At 38.8% G+C, this 18465-nt stretch overlaps 1 protein-coding gene across 1 annotated transcript in view; it reads left to right on the top strand.

Moving 5' to 3' along the window:
* The window catches only part of LOC131723234 (receptor-type tyrosine-protein phosphatase eta-like), a 46802-nt gene extending 44850 nt beyond the window's left edge, over nucleotides 1-1952 (top strand). Inside the window, exons 11-12 of the mRNA XM_059016830.1 lie at nucleotides 671-762; nucleotides 1159-1952. Of these exons, the coding sequence (XP_058872813.1) occupies nucleotides 671-762; nucleotides 1159-1263 (197 nt within the window). The 3' untranslated portion in view covers nucleotides 1264-1952. The remainder of the gene's footprint in view (nucleotides 1-670; nucleotides 763-1158) is intronic.
* The last annotated feature ends 16513 nt before the right edge of the window (nucleotides 1953-18465 follow it).

Raw genomic sequence — 18465 nt, 5'->3', positions numbered from 1 at the left:
ACTATTTTACCTTGAGTATGAATGCAATAAGGCCCATCAGGGTGTCCGTATACGCTGAATATATGGACTTCTCAGGGGCTGCAAAAAAATAACAAAAAAAAAAAATAACCATTTCACGATTTAAACATGACCAAATTTGGAAAGTCCGAAACGAAATGTTTTTTCGGTGTTTGAGTAAATTATTTTGCTCAAATTGCAAAATGTAAAACACAGAAAAAATCAAAGCAGAAGACAAAAACATCTGCATCAGTCTTTGTATGAAGCGATTTAAACAAATTGCGAAATGGAAAATGACAAACAATCAAAGAGCAAATCGGAGAAAAACAGAAAGCTACATCAGTATTTGTGCAAAGCTATTTACACATTGCGAAATGAACAGGAAAACAGCAAACATAGAAGCAAAGACAGTTCCTTCAGTCTTTGTGTAATATTGTTATTATTTGTTCATTAGGAGACGCCTTACCTTTGTTAATGCGTTGACAGTTCTTGTAGACATTTTGAAAATGCTGCTGCCTCAATCTCCAGGGTCCTAGCATACCACCAATATGATCATATTCTATAGGTGAAATCACATTCATGGCCTGGATATGCCACCACAAGTTGCGCATAAATAAACAGATTTTGTTTTACCTCAGCCTCTCATTCATTTGCTGTTTCATCTCTTTTTCAGAACCCAATGAGAAGCGCTTGTACCTGAAATTCGTCTGCAGTTCTACAGAACGGTTTGCATGTGAAAAAGAGAAGAAGAAGGTTCAACAGGAGGTAATCCACCTCTTATTATCAATAAACTTTATTGAGATTGCATCCCACATAAACAACGCCCCATAGGCTTGGCATGCCTTTGATTACAATTAGCTAGGACATTGTCCAGTCGGGTGTGATGTGTGTACATTCTTTCCTAATTTTATCTGGTAATTTTAGTGCAATGTGTGTTCACTACTTACAGCAGCTTACATAAAGCCAATCATTTTAGTCCTCATACATAGGTACGTACACACTGATAGCCATCTTATTTCCCTATATTCCAGTGATGTCAATAATCTTTGTTTTATCACAATTTGCTAAGCAGGGATAATAAAGCCCTTAACTGCAGATTAGAGAAATCTGAATTAATAAATTTGATAAATTGACTGTTTTATTGTTTTGTTATTTTTTCAGACAGAAGCCAGGCTGGCGAAGCAGCTGAAGGGATTGTACTGGAAACTGAACTGGAAAGAGAAGGAGGTGAAAGGGTGCATTGATGAACCAGAGGAAGACGTTTAAATACTGTTACTCCAATATTACATTTTAATAACTGCCATTATTATTTTGAGCCTGTGGAACCCTAAATGCTTTTGAGTATTTAGTAATTTAAACGTTTCCTTTAACTTAGTTCCATGTTAGTTTTTTTGTGATTATAAATTGAATGGATATAAGACCAGACTGGAGGCTTTGATAAGAGGTGATCCGGTAAACACTAGTAGAGATTGTAGAAATCTGTGCTTTACTCTGACTGATAGGGAGCTGATTAGGAAAGTCTCTGGGCTGTAGTCATCAATGATTTTACCTAAGAGCACCCAGGCATGATGCTGGAGGTGAGTACATGATAGTAAATATATTGCTATTATTAATAATATACATTTATATCCTTTGCAATGCTCGCTATCTGTAGACAATTGCCCTTTTCTTTTGTAAGTTCCTTTGAGCTAAGAGTCTTCTGCTTGGGATACCCACCTGATGCCACGGTCAATGATCTTGCAGGTAATGACCACAGTGTTGGACATTCATGCTTAAGCTGATCGTTTTTCTCTAGTTGATTTGGAGCTGATAAGGAAAGGCTGGAGGCTCTACTCTTAAACGAATGAACTCAAGAGTGCAGGATGATTGTAAGATTGTTTCTTCTCATTGTTATCATTATAATGTGATCATATTTGAATAGCTGCATTAAAAAATTAAACCAATATATTGTATTGTTTTTTGTTTTATTTATTGAGAGGAACGGTAGTTCTTCATGCCAAACGAGAACTGCCAGACTCTTTATACAGCAAGGATAGTTTATGTGTTTTCAGGGTATTGGCGCAGCAAAAGTAAATCAGCCAAAAGCACCATTTCACTTAATGACAATTAGTGAAATTAGTGAGTTTAATGACAATTAACTTGTTTTGTCAACATGGAAATATACTAGGAAATGCATTTATTTTGACGTCTGTATCATTTATATTAAACAATTTATTGATATTTTAAAATGGACTAGTGGCACGCAAAAAACATTTTTTTGAAGACCCCTGCGAGTTTTATCCACGCATATGTATATTACAGGAAATCTGAGTTATTATTTATTTTTTTTAATTTAGTGGTCGCCAGTTATTTTTATTGTTTTCTCCCCAATTTAGTAATGTCCAATTATTTTAGTCTCAGCCCACTGCTACCACCCCTGCGCTGACTCGGGAAGGGCGAAGACGAACACACGCTGCCCTCCGAAGCCTGTGCTGTCAGCCGGACGCTTTTTTTCACACTGCAGACTCATAATGCAGCCACCCAGAGCTACAGCATCGAAGGACAGTGCAGCTCTGGGCAGCTTACAGGCAAGCCCACAGGCGCCTGGCCAGACCACAGGGGTCGCTGGTGCACAGTAAGCCGAGGACACCCTGGCCGACCTAACCCTTCCTCCCCCCGGGCGAAGCTCGGCCAATTGTGCGCCGCCCCCTGGGAGCTCCTGTCCACGGTCGGCTGTGGAATAGCCTGGACTTGAACCGGCGACGCCCCTAATATTTGGGATTATTATTGGGGAATGGAAGGGTGAGACCTGTGGTCACCAAAATCCAGGCTTTGGTTGATGCAGCGATCCCCAAAACCAAGACTCAAGTGAGGTCACTATTGGGATTAGCCAGTTATTACCGCTGCTTTATCCCCGAGTATGCCACAGTGGTTAACCCTTTAGTTGACCTCACCAAGAAGAGTGCTCCAAATTCTATTAAATGGTCAGCTGAGTGTCAGGAGGCGTTTGATACTGTTAAGCATAGACTTTGCCAGGCCCCCACTCTTATCACACCGGATTTCACCAAGAGATTTATTCTCCACACCAATGCATCAGATGTTGGTTTAGGTGCGGTTTTGTCCCAAATGGTAGACGGAGTAGAACACCCGATAATTTACATCAGTAAAAAGATGCTTCCCCAGGAGTGGAACTACTCCATAGTCAAAAAAGGAGTGTTTGGCCATTAAATGGGCTACTCTCTCCTTACGATACTACCTGCTGGGGCATTCATTTGATCTTGTAACAGACCACGCTCCACTCAAGTGGTTAAGCACAATGAAGGATAGCAATGCCCCGATAACTCGGTGGTATCTGGCATTGCAACCCTTCACGTACCACATGGTACACCGTGCTGGGAAAGACTATCAAAATGCAGATTATTTTTCCCGGGAGGGGGGAGTAATGGGAAAGATAGATTAAGCCGAGTGTTCCTTCGGTTCCACTGTGAGTGGCGGGATATGTGACAGAAATACAATGAATCTTGGTGGTAAATCTCCCTCCCGACCTGTGAGGGCGCTAAGCAGTGAGGACAGTGTTCTTTGGACGGGCTGGCCTGACAGTTCTTTCCCCGGGTCGGGAAGTCGATCAGTCTGGAAGAAGGTGAGACTCCGTTGCAAGAACGTATTGAGCAGGAAGGGAAACAATGTAGCAGTCGCAGATTGTAAAGGCAGCTTCATTCGTTTACCAGGGGGTCATGCGTGACAGCATATAAGGGGGACGGAGAATCATAATTTGTTCCTTCGCATTAGTTTGTAGAGCCAGAAGGATGGTACACAGTGTATTTAAACTAAGATCGTGAATGTTGTGTTTTGTTTGTTTGTTTGTAATTGTCTCGTCTTGTCTTGTACGTTACCAGACAGCTAACACAGTTCCAGAGCTGTCGCCAGGAGCCAGCACGAAACCGGACAACACTGCACCTTTGTCACAAATATAAAACCGTATCACCCACCACGAGCACTACTGCACGCACCCAGGACTGGTGACATTGTTTGTATTATTGTAGGAGGGATATTGTTTATGATTTGGGACTGTCTGTGCTTATTATATACCCCGTGCTGTACACGTTGGTGTGTACCACCGGGAAACTATTGTTTGATCGCCAGACCTGGAAATAAAATAAAAACATTTCTAAAACTGGATTACAATTATCTCTGTCTGCTTCTTTCATGCACTGCATCACCCCTGCACCTGTCTACAATAACCTTTCGAGGGACATACAAGTGTGTCCTGATGTTTTTTGAAAATACAAGCTCTTCCCTGGTTTGAATCAATGGCCAATAAATGGCTTTACCATATTTCCAGAGCAAGTCAGGAAGTCAATGTTTGGAATCAAGGTTGTACTGTCTTTATTACAGTAGATGGCAGTATTTCCCAGTATTTCCCAATGACTGCCAAGGACTGGTGAAAAATGCGCCATTAAAAAAAGGGACACTACATAAGAACATAACAACTGTGTGTAAAAAAGTGCTTCCTACTTTCTGTTCTAAACTAACTTTTACTGAGCTTCCATTCTCGTTTTTCTCTCTATGATAAATTTGATTTTAAAGACTTCAAGTCCCCTCTTTCCCTTCTTTTTTCTGGGCTGAACAGATGTAATTATTTTAACCTGGCCTCATAGCTCATGTCATTAAGTCCTGGGATAAGTCCTGGGCTCCACTATAACCCCAATGCTTTTTGGTACAGGGTGTGCTCCTTGGCAGTAATGTGATACCTGAGCTGCTATGAGCTGTTTAGATAATGTTTTATACTGACCGAAGGAGTGCTTAAGGGAGAGAACTCCAGCACTACCATATAAGGAATTTTCAAGTTTCAGAATGTCTACGACTGCTTGATTGAGAGTTTGCCAAGGCAGCCTAGAAAGGACTGACAAATCTAACCTAAAACAATGATCGACTTTATTCTTGAGTACTACCCAGCGCAAACAAAAACGTCGTTCATAATCTTGTTATGATTTGTGAAATCTGTATAGAAATAGACTGACAATATACCCTTCCCCAATGATCTTAAATGCAGACAAAGTGAAACAATGGAAATTCACTGGTTCTGAGCAGAATCCAGCATCAGTGCTTCAGTCTCTGGAACTCTGTGGTGTTGCGCATGGACAGTATTGGAAAAAGTCCCAAGCAGACAGAACTCTGTTTAATCCATGAAAACAGACTTTGATAAACATTCTTTAATAAGGAGTTCGCAACTCTGGTCCTTGTAAAAAAAAAAAAAAAAAAAAACAGTGGGACAGAGAGTGGATCCGAAAGTATCCACCCATTGAACCTGGAATGTAAAGGCACTGCAGGACTGGAGTTGCCAACCGCTTATTACACAATCTTCAATTTCCTTAAAATAACACTATGTAACACCATTTTTGTTCCTGGGTAGTAAGTGTTATTTCCTAATTGCTTATGCTTCAAAAGAATAGAAAATGGCTATTATTCCCCACAAACTTTGCTTTTGTGACCAGGACAGTGATATTTTGAAATTGACCTATTTCCAATGAGAAAACGGGCGAATTTGTGTCTTTTCGTTCACATAAAGTCAGAAAAAAACAACATATGAATCCAAATTAACATGTATTTATACTAAAGTAATACAAAAATGACTACAAAAGATTTAGAAGTGAGTAGTTTTTCGAGATTTACGATTATACTGTAAATCACTTTCACGAATCAGCCCCCAAATGTAGTCTCCCATCATGTTCTCGTTATACTGTCCTTGGTAGCGGCGTTCAAAGTCCAGTATATCCTGGTGGAAGCGCTCACCACCTCCTCCGAGTACGCTCCCATGTTATCCTTGAATTTATCAAGATGAACATCAAGGATATGGACTTTGAGGGACATCCTACAGCCCATTGTGCCGTAGTTCTTCACCAGAGTCTCAACCAGCTCCACATAGTTTTCGGCCTTGTGATTGCCCAGGAAGCCCCGAACCACTGCGACAAAGCTGTTCCAAGCCGCTTTCTCCTTACTAGTGAGCTTCTTTGGGAATTCATTGCACTCCAGGATCTTCTTTTTCTGTGGTCCAACGAAGACACCGGCTTTGACCTTTGCCTCAGACAGCTTAGGGAAGAAGTCTTGAAGGTACTTGAAGTCTGCCGACTCCTTATCTAGAGCTCTGACAAATTGTTTCATAAGGCCCAATTTGATGTGCAGTGGTGGCATCAGCACCTTCCGGGGGTCCACCAGTGGCTCCCACTTGACGTTGTTCCTTCCCACAGAGAACTCGGTCCGCTGTGGCCAGTCCCGCCTGTGGTAGTGCGCCTTGGTGTCCCTGCTGTCCCAAAGGCAAAGATAGCAGGGAAACTTGGTAAAATCGCCTTGGAGACCCATCAGGAATGCCACCATTTTGAAGTTTCCTATGACCTCCCAGCCGTAATCATACTTCAAGGCGTCCAGCAAGGTCTTGATGCTGTTGTAATCCTCTTTGAGGTGCACCGAGTGAGCCAGGGGAAGAGACAGGTACTTGTTACCATTATGGAGCAGCACGGCTTTGAGGCTCCTGGATGAGCTGTCAATGAAGAGGCGCCACTCATTCTGGTTACAGGCGATTCCGATTGCCTCGAACAGACTGGTCACATTGTGGCAGAAGCAGAGCCCATCTTGACGGGTGAAGAAGCTGGAAAAAGGTTGGTGACGCTTCCTCTGATCTGCGACTTGCACACTTTCATCCAACAAGTTCCACTGCTTGAGCCTAGACGTCAAAAGCTCGGCATTGGACTTGGTGAGACCAAGATCTCTAATCAAGTCGTTGAGGTCTTTTTGGTTGGGGTAGTATGGGTTTCTCTCCTCAGCTCCACCTCTGAAATTGTCATCTGGATCTACAACGTCTTCCTCGCTCTCTGACTTGCTGCTCTCATCTAAAGACGGCTGCTCTCTCTCTGGAGGAGTGGGTACGGGGAGCTCATGGCAGTGTGGCACCGGGACGATGGATGAAGGAAGGTCCGGATACGTGATAGCAGGTGCATTCTTGCCAGTCCGACGTTTGGAAGGGTCCACCATGCAGAAGTAGCAGTTGCTTGAGTGGTCAGTGGGTTCCCGCCAAATTCTTGGGATAGCGAACTTCATGGCTCTCTTTTCCCCTCTGTACCATCCTACAAAAATACATTTATTTCACCCATGACTAATGTGTAAGAGATTCTCGCAACATTTTTCATATATGATATATTTTTTCAATAACATTGAAAATTGTAAAACATTTTAAAATTAAAAACTTACAATTTTAAAAATGTTTACAAATTTTATAACATAAAATTCCGAGCAACAATTGTCCATCTTACCTTCCAGAGTTTTTTTGCAGTGCTCGCAGGTGAAATGAGGTGCCAAGGGTTTGTCTTGATCCCCGACAGGCATGCCGAAATATGCCTTGTAGGCCTCACACATCTTAGCAGATGCTTCCACGGAGTACTTTTTCGCTCTTGTCTTGATAAATTGGCCGCAGACATAGCAAAATGTGTCTGCCGGATGCTTGCAGCCTCTTGATGCCATCTCAGAAAAATGCAGATATGTATCCACTTTAGGCAGCTGGAACTAAACTGAACTGGTGGGCTTAAGGCCCCTGTATTTATACTACTATTTATATTACTGGAAAGTTCTAGAAAGTTCTAGAAGTTACTCCAAGTTTACTCAGCACTGAATCTATCTGGAATGTTCTGGAAAATAGGTAAATTTCAAAATATCACTGTCCTGGTCACAAAAGCAAAGTTTGTGGGGAATAATAGCCATTTTCTATACTTTTGAGGCATAAGCAATTAGGAAATAACACTTACTACCCAGGAACAACAAAAAACTAAAATTTGTTGTGTAATCTGCTGCTAGGCTACCAGCGTTGATTGCCCCTGGAAAAAAGGTGTTTAAATCAAAACCGCTTCTAAAACTCTTAACAAAATAAAGGTTTTCCGTACATACATTTGTTGGGGCGTAGAAACACTAAAAGAAACTAAAATTCAATGTAAAATGTGGCCTGCTTTTCATGCATCAGACCTGCAAATTAACTTTAAAACCTGCAGACCTGTGACAGTCTTGTACAATCCTCAAAATACAACTTATAGTTAAGATCACTGTTTGGGTGAGGAAAAAAACTGACATTTGTCATTATCAACATATGATTATATGTACACTCCATTCACTGATGGGCTCTTAATTCAAGAGGTACATTTTAAATTAATCAGTTGTGACAAGGATGGTGAGTGACAGACTGAATGTCTAAACAGTATCTGCGGTTCAAATGCTCTATTTTTTTACATTCTGGTTGCACAAATAATAATTGCCCCTCTACCATCAATGGCATCGGGGTCTTAAGACAGGGTACAGTCCTGAAATAATAATAATAATAATAATAATAATAATAATAATAATAATAATAATAATAATAATAATAATAATAATAATAATAACTGCTCTGGAGTCCCAGCACAAAGCTGTGCTCCTTTCTCCATGCACGAAACTGTGCACTAGTATCCAAGTGCTGTGATTCTGTGCAGTGTTGTGCTGTGAAGAAAGTGCTTTGAGGTTGTGCTGGCTCTGTTGCTGCATCTCCGCTCTCAGTCCTCTGAAACACAAACAAAGCATACAGCCCTCTGGCGCGTTACTTCACCGTCAGCTAGGGTTGCCACCTGGCCCCATAATTCCGGAACGCTTTGGGATGGGATGGGGTTTTCAAGTTGCCCTTAAACTGAAAGAAATAAACATGTGAATTGAGTGCTAAACACTTGCTTAGTTTATACTGCTTCTTAATTATCCAAATCATTGTGATAATACAAATCTTACAAAATAAAAACAAAACGCATCATAAATAAACGTATGTAGGTTTATTCAAGATACTTTTTTATTTTGTAAAATTAGTATTTCAGTTATCAATATTTAAAAGTTACTATTTATATCCTGTTAATTAGTAATACACAGCCCTAACTTACATTGACTTCCAATTAAATAATAACACTGATCAGGTGTTCACGGTGTCTGGTATCAGGAATAGTGAACAGCTGGTCAGTATTAATGATTTGAGCGGGAGAAGACGACATACTATTAAAAACTATAAAGAAACTTTAAAATATATATATTTTTAAAACTATTAATAATAAAAAAAAAATTGATGATGGTTCTTTATTTAATTTGTTAAAAGCTGTATTGTATTGTCATGCTGCCTCGAGATAATTACTCAACAGAATCAATTTAGCAAAGGTTTAGCGCTCAGTAGACTTGTTGATTTCCTTCAGTTTAAAGGCAACTTCAAAACCCTGTTCTGTCTCCCAGTGTTCTGGAATTATGGGGCTAGGTGGCAACCCTACTGTCAGCGTAAGAGGCCATACCCCCTTTGTACTGCCAAACTCCTCCCTGCAATCAGCCCAGCGTCACATTCTATCCAATCGCTGCGCGGCCCGCAGCTCATCACAATTTGTTTAGTCCCGTTTGCAGCTACGCTCTCTCCCCAAGATCGCCGACTTCCAGTATCGCCCTAGCATCGAGTTTTCGTCTGTTTCTTTCTTTTGCTGATTTGAAATATAATTGTATCAATTTAGGAGTGCACATGAAGGCTTGTTGATGGGGCATTAGTTTTTTAATTTATTTTTTTATCAGGAAGCCATACTACTTGTACAGTTGGTACAAGTACAATGGCAAGCTAACGGGTCTACCGAACAACCCATTTTCAAACGGAAGTACGCAATCACACAACTATGTGTGCAATGCAGCCAGATAAGTGGTGTGCTGGTCATGAAGAGGCAAAAAATACTGTACCAATACATGTATCCAGACAAAGGTGTGGCAGATTTCAAAGCAAGTACAAGGAACATTTTAGTTTTGAACAAAGAACAGGTTGTTTTTTTCAAGCCAAAGGAGGCTGAATGACTGAGCAAGCTGCACAAATACATTTTGTTCAAAATAAAATAAAAGCAAGCACTACATTAACCCATGTTTCCCTGGATGTTTAAATCTGTGTTTCTGCTACAGTTACAATTTCAATGGTGAATGTGTATAGTACCATGTATAGTACCATTTTAAAGTCTGTCAAATCATAGCAATATGAGTATTGCATTTCTGTGCTGTATCCTTATAGTGTTCATCAGATTGAGCGTGTAGATAGCAGGTGTGCACATTTATTAAAACCATTGAAGACTTATTTTCAGAGTTACCGACATTTCAGATGCACAAATAACATCCATTTCCAAGGTGTTGGTAACTCTGAGGTTCTGATGTACTGTATAATGTCAATAACAATGGTGCTTCATGATTTACTATGGTTTAAAACTTTACATCAAGTGTCTCTAATTACTGAGTAGTTACTAACTAGTAAACAAATGTGTACTGGCACATAATTACAATGTTGTTATGTAGCTACAATTTAATAAAACATTTTGTTCATGATATAACCCAAACCCTAACCTTATCCTTATCTCTATCCATAACCCTAACTCTAACCCTAACTCTAAACCTAACCCTAACCCTTTTCTGATGCAAGTGTGTACTTACATATATCGTGCAAAATGATTTACACATTAACACTGTAACTATGCATAATAACATTGTAATTATATGTAAGTACACATGTTTATTAACTACTATGTAAATGCGCAGTAATTAATTACACTTATGGTGTGTTTGCACTGGGTCCGTTTAGAGGGTTTGGTCCGCACTTGGTACGGTTCGGTACATTTGGTGTGAAGTGTGAACAACAAAGTCCGCTTGGGAAAGAGGTTGTCTCGGTCCATTTGACAAACGCACCAAGTCTAGTTCGCTTGCTAAACGTCAATGTGAACAACTGCTGGACTCGGCCCGTTTGCACATAGGAAGCAAACTATACAATTAACATGACTCGGAAGTCAGCATTTCGTACATAGTTTAGTTCATATTCTGTGGAAACAAATAGAGCAAAAAACTAAAAATGTCTTTGGGAACTTTCCCAAACATCCCATGAAAACTGGAATTGTCAGTTTCAGCCTTAATGTGTTGTCCCAGTTGGAAACATTATTAACATTATTTTTTACACATTATTTTTACATACAATTACCCATTTATACAGTTGGGTTTTTACTGGAGCAATCTAGGTAAAGTACTTTGCTCAAGGGTACTGCATTCAATACATGTATTAATGCATTCAATACATGTATTAATTATATTGACGAAGTGCTCCCCCAGTGCTTTCTTCCACCAATATGTAAGAATCTAAAACATGCTATATTAAAAACCAGAGCAATACATCAATAGCTGCCATCTTTCAATATACCTTGCAGGAGATTGTAAACATCAGGTTCACACACCATAAAAACAAGTTCACTTGAAAATTGCATTGTGAACACAAAGGGACTCGGTCCTGGAAAAAAAAAAAAAAACTTTAGTTCGCATCCAAACAAACTTGGTCCCTTTGCTCGTAGACAAGTGTGATCAACAAGCACATTGATACTCTGTTTCAAACTAAACGAACCAGACAAGTATATGTAAAGTGTTACCAAAACAAAACAAGCCAAGCGCCTTCTAATCACACATAACCTTGTTAAGTGTGAAGCTGTTATTGAAATTGCATTACCTGTTTTGGGTTTGCATTGATTCACTGTTGTGGTCCATGTGGGCTGGCAAGGTCAATTTGCATCACATATTTTCCCTCCAGTCAGTCATAATTGAGGTACAGCATTTTCCCCCGTGCAAGCAGCCATTGATAACTGCTGTGTATAACAATTGTTTTTCTGGTGGGAAATCTCTGCCTGCCCTTTTGCTTCAGTGTCAATAATATTTTTGTTTGAATACTGATGCCCTGCACTGTCCTCTTTTACCAGTGTCCCACAAAGAGAGGTGTCTACAATGTTCCTGTGTGCTACAGCTGTAGTTTTAGTATTATTGTTAGTTTTAAAGCAATTTCTATTTAGTTTCTTGATTTGTGTACAGCGATTTGAGGTGTTTTGGACACAAAAAAAGGATTTATTACATCACTTATAAAAATGGTTGTGTTAATCAAGACACAATCGGGACTTTCTGGTGGCACTACGAATATAATGTTTTTAAAAAACTCTGCATGGTCCAGGACAGAATATTAATTATTAAACACATCATCCGAATGATTAAACAGATAATTTTAACATTTCTGAATGCTGCTAACACACTATAATAAAATACCTTACTGTTAACTTGCTGAGCACACTGCTACAGTTTTGTACTTACAAAAAACCCCCAAAAAACTGCAATGATTGAACAATTTTATTGTTTCTGACGGGGACAAAAAATTAAGGATGAAAACTGCAACAATGCCAACTTTCCCAGGATCTCTGGTAACCCCAATGATGAGTCACAAGCTCAAGGACTCTCTTCTGATTTGCCAAAAGCAAAATATTTCTCCAGGTCTAATACAACTACCTGTTTCCAGGAAGTAATTGAACATGCTTGCCCTGATTGTGCTATACTATCGTGTGGCTGCAACACACTAGCCCAATTTTCTACCACCAATTTAGAATATCCAATTACGCCACCTCACCGCAGTAATTGCCCACAATAGCTCAGGTTACAATTTCTAAATGTTTGGTAGGCCAGAGTATATCCCCATATTATGGAATGTTGATGATCTTTCAACCAATCAGAGAACACATTTCACCTGCTGTATTCCACGACACAACACAAAGGATTCTTGTTTATGACATCAGTTTCTGCAGTGCTTTATTATCAATATCGATACAGTTCACCTGCGTTAAAAGTAATTTTGGAGTCCAATTAAACTGCAAAGTCAATTCAAATCAGAAAATAGATCTGAGATTTCCTTTAACCTGATTGATCAAAATGAGGTCCCAAATCCCTGGTAAATTACCTTGAATATTTTCATTCAAACTATGTTTAATCTCTGTTCTATGGAAGAGTCCTAGTGCCAATGAAAAAAAAAATCTCCTAGCTAGGAGACAAAAAGTCCTACGTAGGACTTTTTATCTCCTAGCTAGGACTTTTATCTCCTAGCTAGGACTTTTATCTCCTAGCTATGACTTTTTTTTCTCATAGCTAGGAGATAAAAAGTCCTGCGTAGGACTTTTTTTCTCCTAGCTAGGAGATTTTTTTTGTTCAATTTATTTTTTTCATTGGCACTAGGACGCTTCCGTACTGTTCCAAATCAATCCGCTAAAAAATATGTAAATACAGTATTTGTTTAGTATTTTACCTTTTTTTCTGCTTGATGAAAGAAAATCTCCATTCTAGTGCACAGCCTCTGAATGTTTTCTTTCAATGTAGACTAAAGTCTGCTTCCTTGCTGTCCTATGTGTTCAATCTAGTGCACAAACAAAACCCCAAAACCCCAGGAAGGCTATTTTGTTTGTAACAATGTGGGGTTTTATGTTCAGGTGCATAAAACTATCAATAATCCAATAATACATATCACAGGGACTTAGTAAAGAAAGTACTAGAAAGTGATGATACAAATGAATTACAAGATGTTAGACAACAATATCTAAAATGTGTACAATTATAATACTAAAACATACACGTGCCAAATAAACATGTGAAATTTTACAGGGCATTACTAACCTGTTACGAATGTATTGTCTAACTTCATTAGAAAATAACTGTTTAAGAATCCACTGGTCATTGGTATGTCTCTTTACTTTGTATGCCAAATTAAATCAAATAACTTCACTCCCTCTGAGCATTGACGAATCAGAGTCACTGATGAGTTGAGCCAATCAAAACCCAGACTGTGTTTATCTAGGTACTAGGACAGAGTATATCTTTATATATGTGTAGAGCTAATATGTTTAATGTTTAACACAGCTGGCTTGTGTTTTAATACAGTTTGGATTGATATGTAATCATTATATAAGGGCTGGCAAGCTCCTTCAAAACATTGCCAACAGCAGCAGCCAATCCAAACACTTAGCAAGTGTATAAATAACCTTGAATTCAGACAAGGTCGGCAGTGATTGGAAGTCATTGCAGGTCAGTGTCTATTGAAGAGGCTTGTGTGAAAGGAGTCTACTGTACAGCTATGGCCGAAAGTTTTGCATCACCCTATAGAATGAACACATTTTTTTTTATTATTATGTCTAAATCCTAATTCTAGGTGATGCTAAACTTTTGGCCATAGCTGTAGGTGTTGAAAATACAATCTGAAAAGGAATAATAATAATTAACAACCTGTAAAAAATGATAGTTGGTTCCAGGGGATAATCATTTTATTGTATGGTCCTGCTGGTTTAGTTCCTTTTTCTGCATCTAGACTGGTAGCAGTGAAAGTAAACCTAGAAGTGAGTTCAGGAATGTGACAGGGTAATGCCACGGCCAGATGTTATTGGCCTGGAGAGAGACTCAGAACACAAGGAAGCTGCAGTTTAAACGCTAATGCACGTGTTTAATCATAAACACAGACAGTACACTAAACAAGCAAACACTAAACAAAACACATTAACAAAATAAAAGGCACAAGGGCCAAAACAAAAGGTCTACAAAAACTTACAACAATACAGGATGAGACAGCATGGAACACGAAACACACAACACGGAACTCCACACCAACATTAACTCACTAATTCTAACTAATGCCTGTTATCACCCTATTTATACATCCCCACATGTTTTTGCAGGGAGGAATTTAACCCCTTCCCTGCCACCCAATACTCCCCACACACACACCCGTGCACTGGCAGCACTTTCACCCTGCCAAACTGCCACAAGGACGAACTACACTGACAATCAATTATCAACTAGAATCCTCCTGTTATACAGTAAACATTTCAGTTATAATAAGGAAAGCTTAAAGTCTCCTGCATTTTCCCATGCCTAGTAATAGCTCAAATTGCAGCTTTGGAGAAAGTTCAGAGATGAGTAACTAAACTAAAACTAGAAGGGTTGCTGTGGCAGGGCCTGCCCTGGTAAATAAAATATAGTTTGGTTTAGTTTGTAAAAAAAATGTGTTAAATTTTGTAAAAAAAATAAGTGTGTGCTGGATGGCAGGGCTGGGAGTCTAGACTTATCTCCCTGCCTAATTGAAACCCAATATGCAACAGGTGGCCAGGTGTGAATTAATTGAATAATTGATTATCAGTGAGCCCTGGTCATCTGCTTTTAAAAAGGGGCTGGAAAGCCAGTCCTTTGTTATTTGTTGTCAACTGCCTGTGATTGTTAATAAAACCTGGACGCCTGAGCAGTGTTTTCAATCTCAACCCTCTGTGTCTCTCTCGTCTGTCAGCGGATACCCACACACTAACAGAAAGCCTCATCTAACAGTTACCTTTATAAAAGTTTAACATAGTAAAATTACAGCAAAGTGTTTTAGAAAACGATTCAGTATCATCAGCCAATCAGCTTCCAGCAATAGTGGGCAATAATACACAGTAGATACCCTGTGAATCAAATTTAAAATCAATCTGCGAAAGTACCGGCTTTTTCTTTTTGACTAGCATATCTAGTCATCTATTGGACAGTAAATACTAAACAAAGACACAATTGGTCCAAATTGATTTTATTATCTACTAAACCCAACCAATCAATACTTTGCATCAACAAAAGCAACCAGTGTTGTACCTGCAAGTGTACCTGCAACAGCCAATCCCAGCCTGGAGCGCAGACACAACATCTTTCAACAACAACAAACCAAGACACGGACAGTTCAGTAATATTGATTCATTCATATATCTGGCACTGTACAGATAAACTATAAGCAGCTTTGACAAGTAAAACATTTATTTATATTTTTTTTCTCTAATTATGTGTTTTATCCCTTATGAATATTTTTTGGGACTATTTTCCTAAAACTTTTCTCAGCGGAAGGGTACCTGAGGAATCATTACAAGTTCAAGGTAACTTTAGGTTTCAAAGTGTGGTTTTTTAAAGAAAATAATAAGAGCCGGAAGGGGAGGAGCTTCTGCCTTTGGCTCAGAACACATAGCTCCTGTTACTGTCAACTAACACACGGTAGAGGCAGCAGTGTGAAGTAGTGGTTAGGACTCTGGCCTCTTGACCGGAGGGTTGTGGGTTCAATCCCAGGTGGAGACACTGCTGCTGTACCCTTGAGCAAGGTACTTTACCTAGATTGCTCCAGTTAAAACCCAACTGTATAAATGAATAATTGTATGTAAAAATAATGTGATATCTTGTAACAATTGTAAGTCACCCTGGATAGGGACGTCTCCTAAGAATAATAGAGCTTTCATCGACAGGCATCGCTTAAATAAAGCATCAACTATGGTAAAAACATAGTACAACCATAGGAAAAGCATGGAAAAACTGTACTTTCGTGGTCTGAGCTGTGCATGCATTTGTAGTTTTTTAATTCTGTTTTAGCTCCTCCTATAAAAAGGTGCCTCACCTGTGCAACATCTTACTGTACATTTCATTCAGGATCATTCAAAATGTAACAGGTAAGACAATTCATTATTACGGTCTGTGCATTTATAATGTATATATATACTAAAACCATCTCGCTGTGAATGTAAACCAACACTGTTTCTATTTAAAACTTGTACCTGTTACTGTATATGTAAATACATACTTTACCCCGCCATGATCGCCTCTTTCCAGGTATCATTATATGTAGCCTTGTAGCAGTGCTTCCTCAAAATTTTAGTGAAATATATATATATATATATATATATATATATATATATATATATATATATATATATATAAAATATTTAGGCCTGCTCCGATTAACAGATTAATCAACTAGTTGATCACAGATTTTTTTTATTTTTTATATATAATTTAATTGTCCAAAATTTTTATTTTTGCATATTAAATAAGATCAACCAATAGAATATCTGCATTTTCTCCTCGGCAGTCCAATTATAAGTGAGCAGAGGTGGGACATAAACAGTTGAAGGTCTAAGTAGAGTCAAAGATCTTCCCCTTGTTATGCAGGTGTCCAATCATAAGTGAGCAGTGGCAAGACACAACTGAGAGTTTAACCAATGGGAAAGTCAAAGATCTGCCATGGTTTTGCAGCTTTCCAATCATTAGTGAGTAGAGGCAGGGCATAAAAATTAGGGTAAGGGTGTAAGTACAGCTGAGTTTCACAGGATAGTGCTTATTATTAGTGTTAGCGAGAATTATATTGAGAACTTCAAAGTAATATTTAGAATTGCTTTTTACAAATAAAAAAATAAATGTCATAAAAAATTGAGATATACACCACAAATACCCGAACTGACACAGGAAGGGAAGGGATATACTTGCCTCTTTCAAAATTCAAATTATGAAAGGTATTCGTGGCTTAGTGGTAGCTGTCAATTAAAAAAAAGTATACGGCTGGAACTGTATTTTGTTCAGTACAGAAGAGGCAAAATGGAATAGCACTGGCTACAGCAATCTAGGATGTCTATCGAAGTCAGCACAAAAACATGAGCATTCCCAAAGTCACTTGCGAGCCACTGTTACACTCAAAACTTTTGGACAAACCCGGATTGATGTTCAACTGGATGAGCAGAAGCATGGGGGTACAATACATCACAATGAGAAGAAAAAAGCTTAAACATTTGATTGATTCTGTTGTTTACCTTGGCAAACAAGAACTGGCATTCAGAGGGCACGATGAGGCACTAATTCCTCAAACAGAGGTAATTATTTGATTTCTGACTATGACAGCATGTTAAAGGGTTCATAAGGACCTTTTATTGTATTGTGTTACATGTTCCCATGTGTTGCTACAACTGTTTACCTAAGGTGTGTGTATTGTTTTATTCATTTTTTTTTTTTTACATTTTGACCACTTTTTTAAACTTTTAAGTTGCATTCCCTGCCTCAAGACGGCTTCCCATGTACCCGCATGGACCTCTCAGAACTACATTTCCCATCATCCTCCTGCTCACATATGTAACTGAGATGGATTTACCAGTGAGCAGGACCTTATGTACCCTTTAAGCATTCACTTGTCAATAGACACAGAATTATCGGGTACCTCTGACAAGATTCAGAACGACGTAATCTCTTCGGTGCCTCAGGTTCTGCTAGATGCAGCAGTACAGGAAGCCAAGTATGTAGCTATAATGGTAGATTAAACAACCGATGATGGAAACGCAGCTCAGGTATTTCAGGTATTGTTTTGTGAGAATGTGTTACATTTACTAAAATAAAAATAATAATAAAAATGCTTTTAACACTAGAAGCGCCAAGCTGGTCAATTTGACCGTTTGGGGTTTTCAAATTTAAATTACTCTGCATTCCGGAATGTTTATTTTATTTATGTTTTATTTAAGTTTTAATTGTTTTGTACTGCTCCTTTTGAAAAAAAATATTATGTTTTGTTTTCCATTTAAATATGGTGTTTCTGCTATGCAACTGGTTGATTTGATGTTCATAAATAAAACTTTTGAGTTTTATACAATTGTTTGTCTTTCATTAACATATTACAGCTGTTTAAAAAGCTACTGGTTAAAATGACCAGTTTGGCGCTTCTAGTGTTAAAAGACCAAATTCCCATTGGGCTGCTCAGGACAGCCACTATAAGATTGTTACTTTTATTAGACATGTGCACAGATTAATCTACTGATTATTCTACCG

This window comes from Acipenser ruthenus, chromosome 54 (genome assembly GCF_902713425.1).
Source record: "Acipenser ruthenus chromosome 54, fAciRut3.2 maternal haplotype, whole genome shotgun sequence".
In the NCBI taxonomy this organism is placed as follows: domain Eukaryota; kingdom Metazoa; phylum Chordata; class Actinopteri; order Acipenseriformes; family Acipenseridae; genus Acipenser; species Acipenser ruthenus.
Note: the sequence above shows the minus strand (reverse complement) of the source record. Positions and strands in the feature narration are given on the sequence as shown.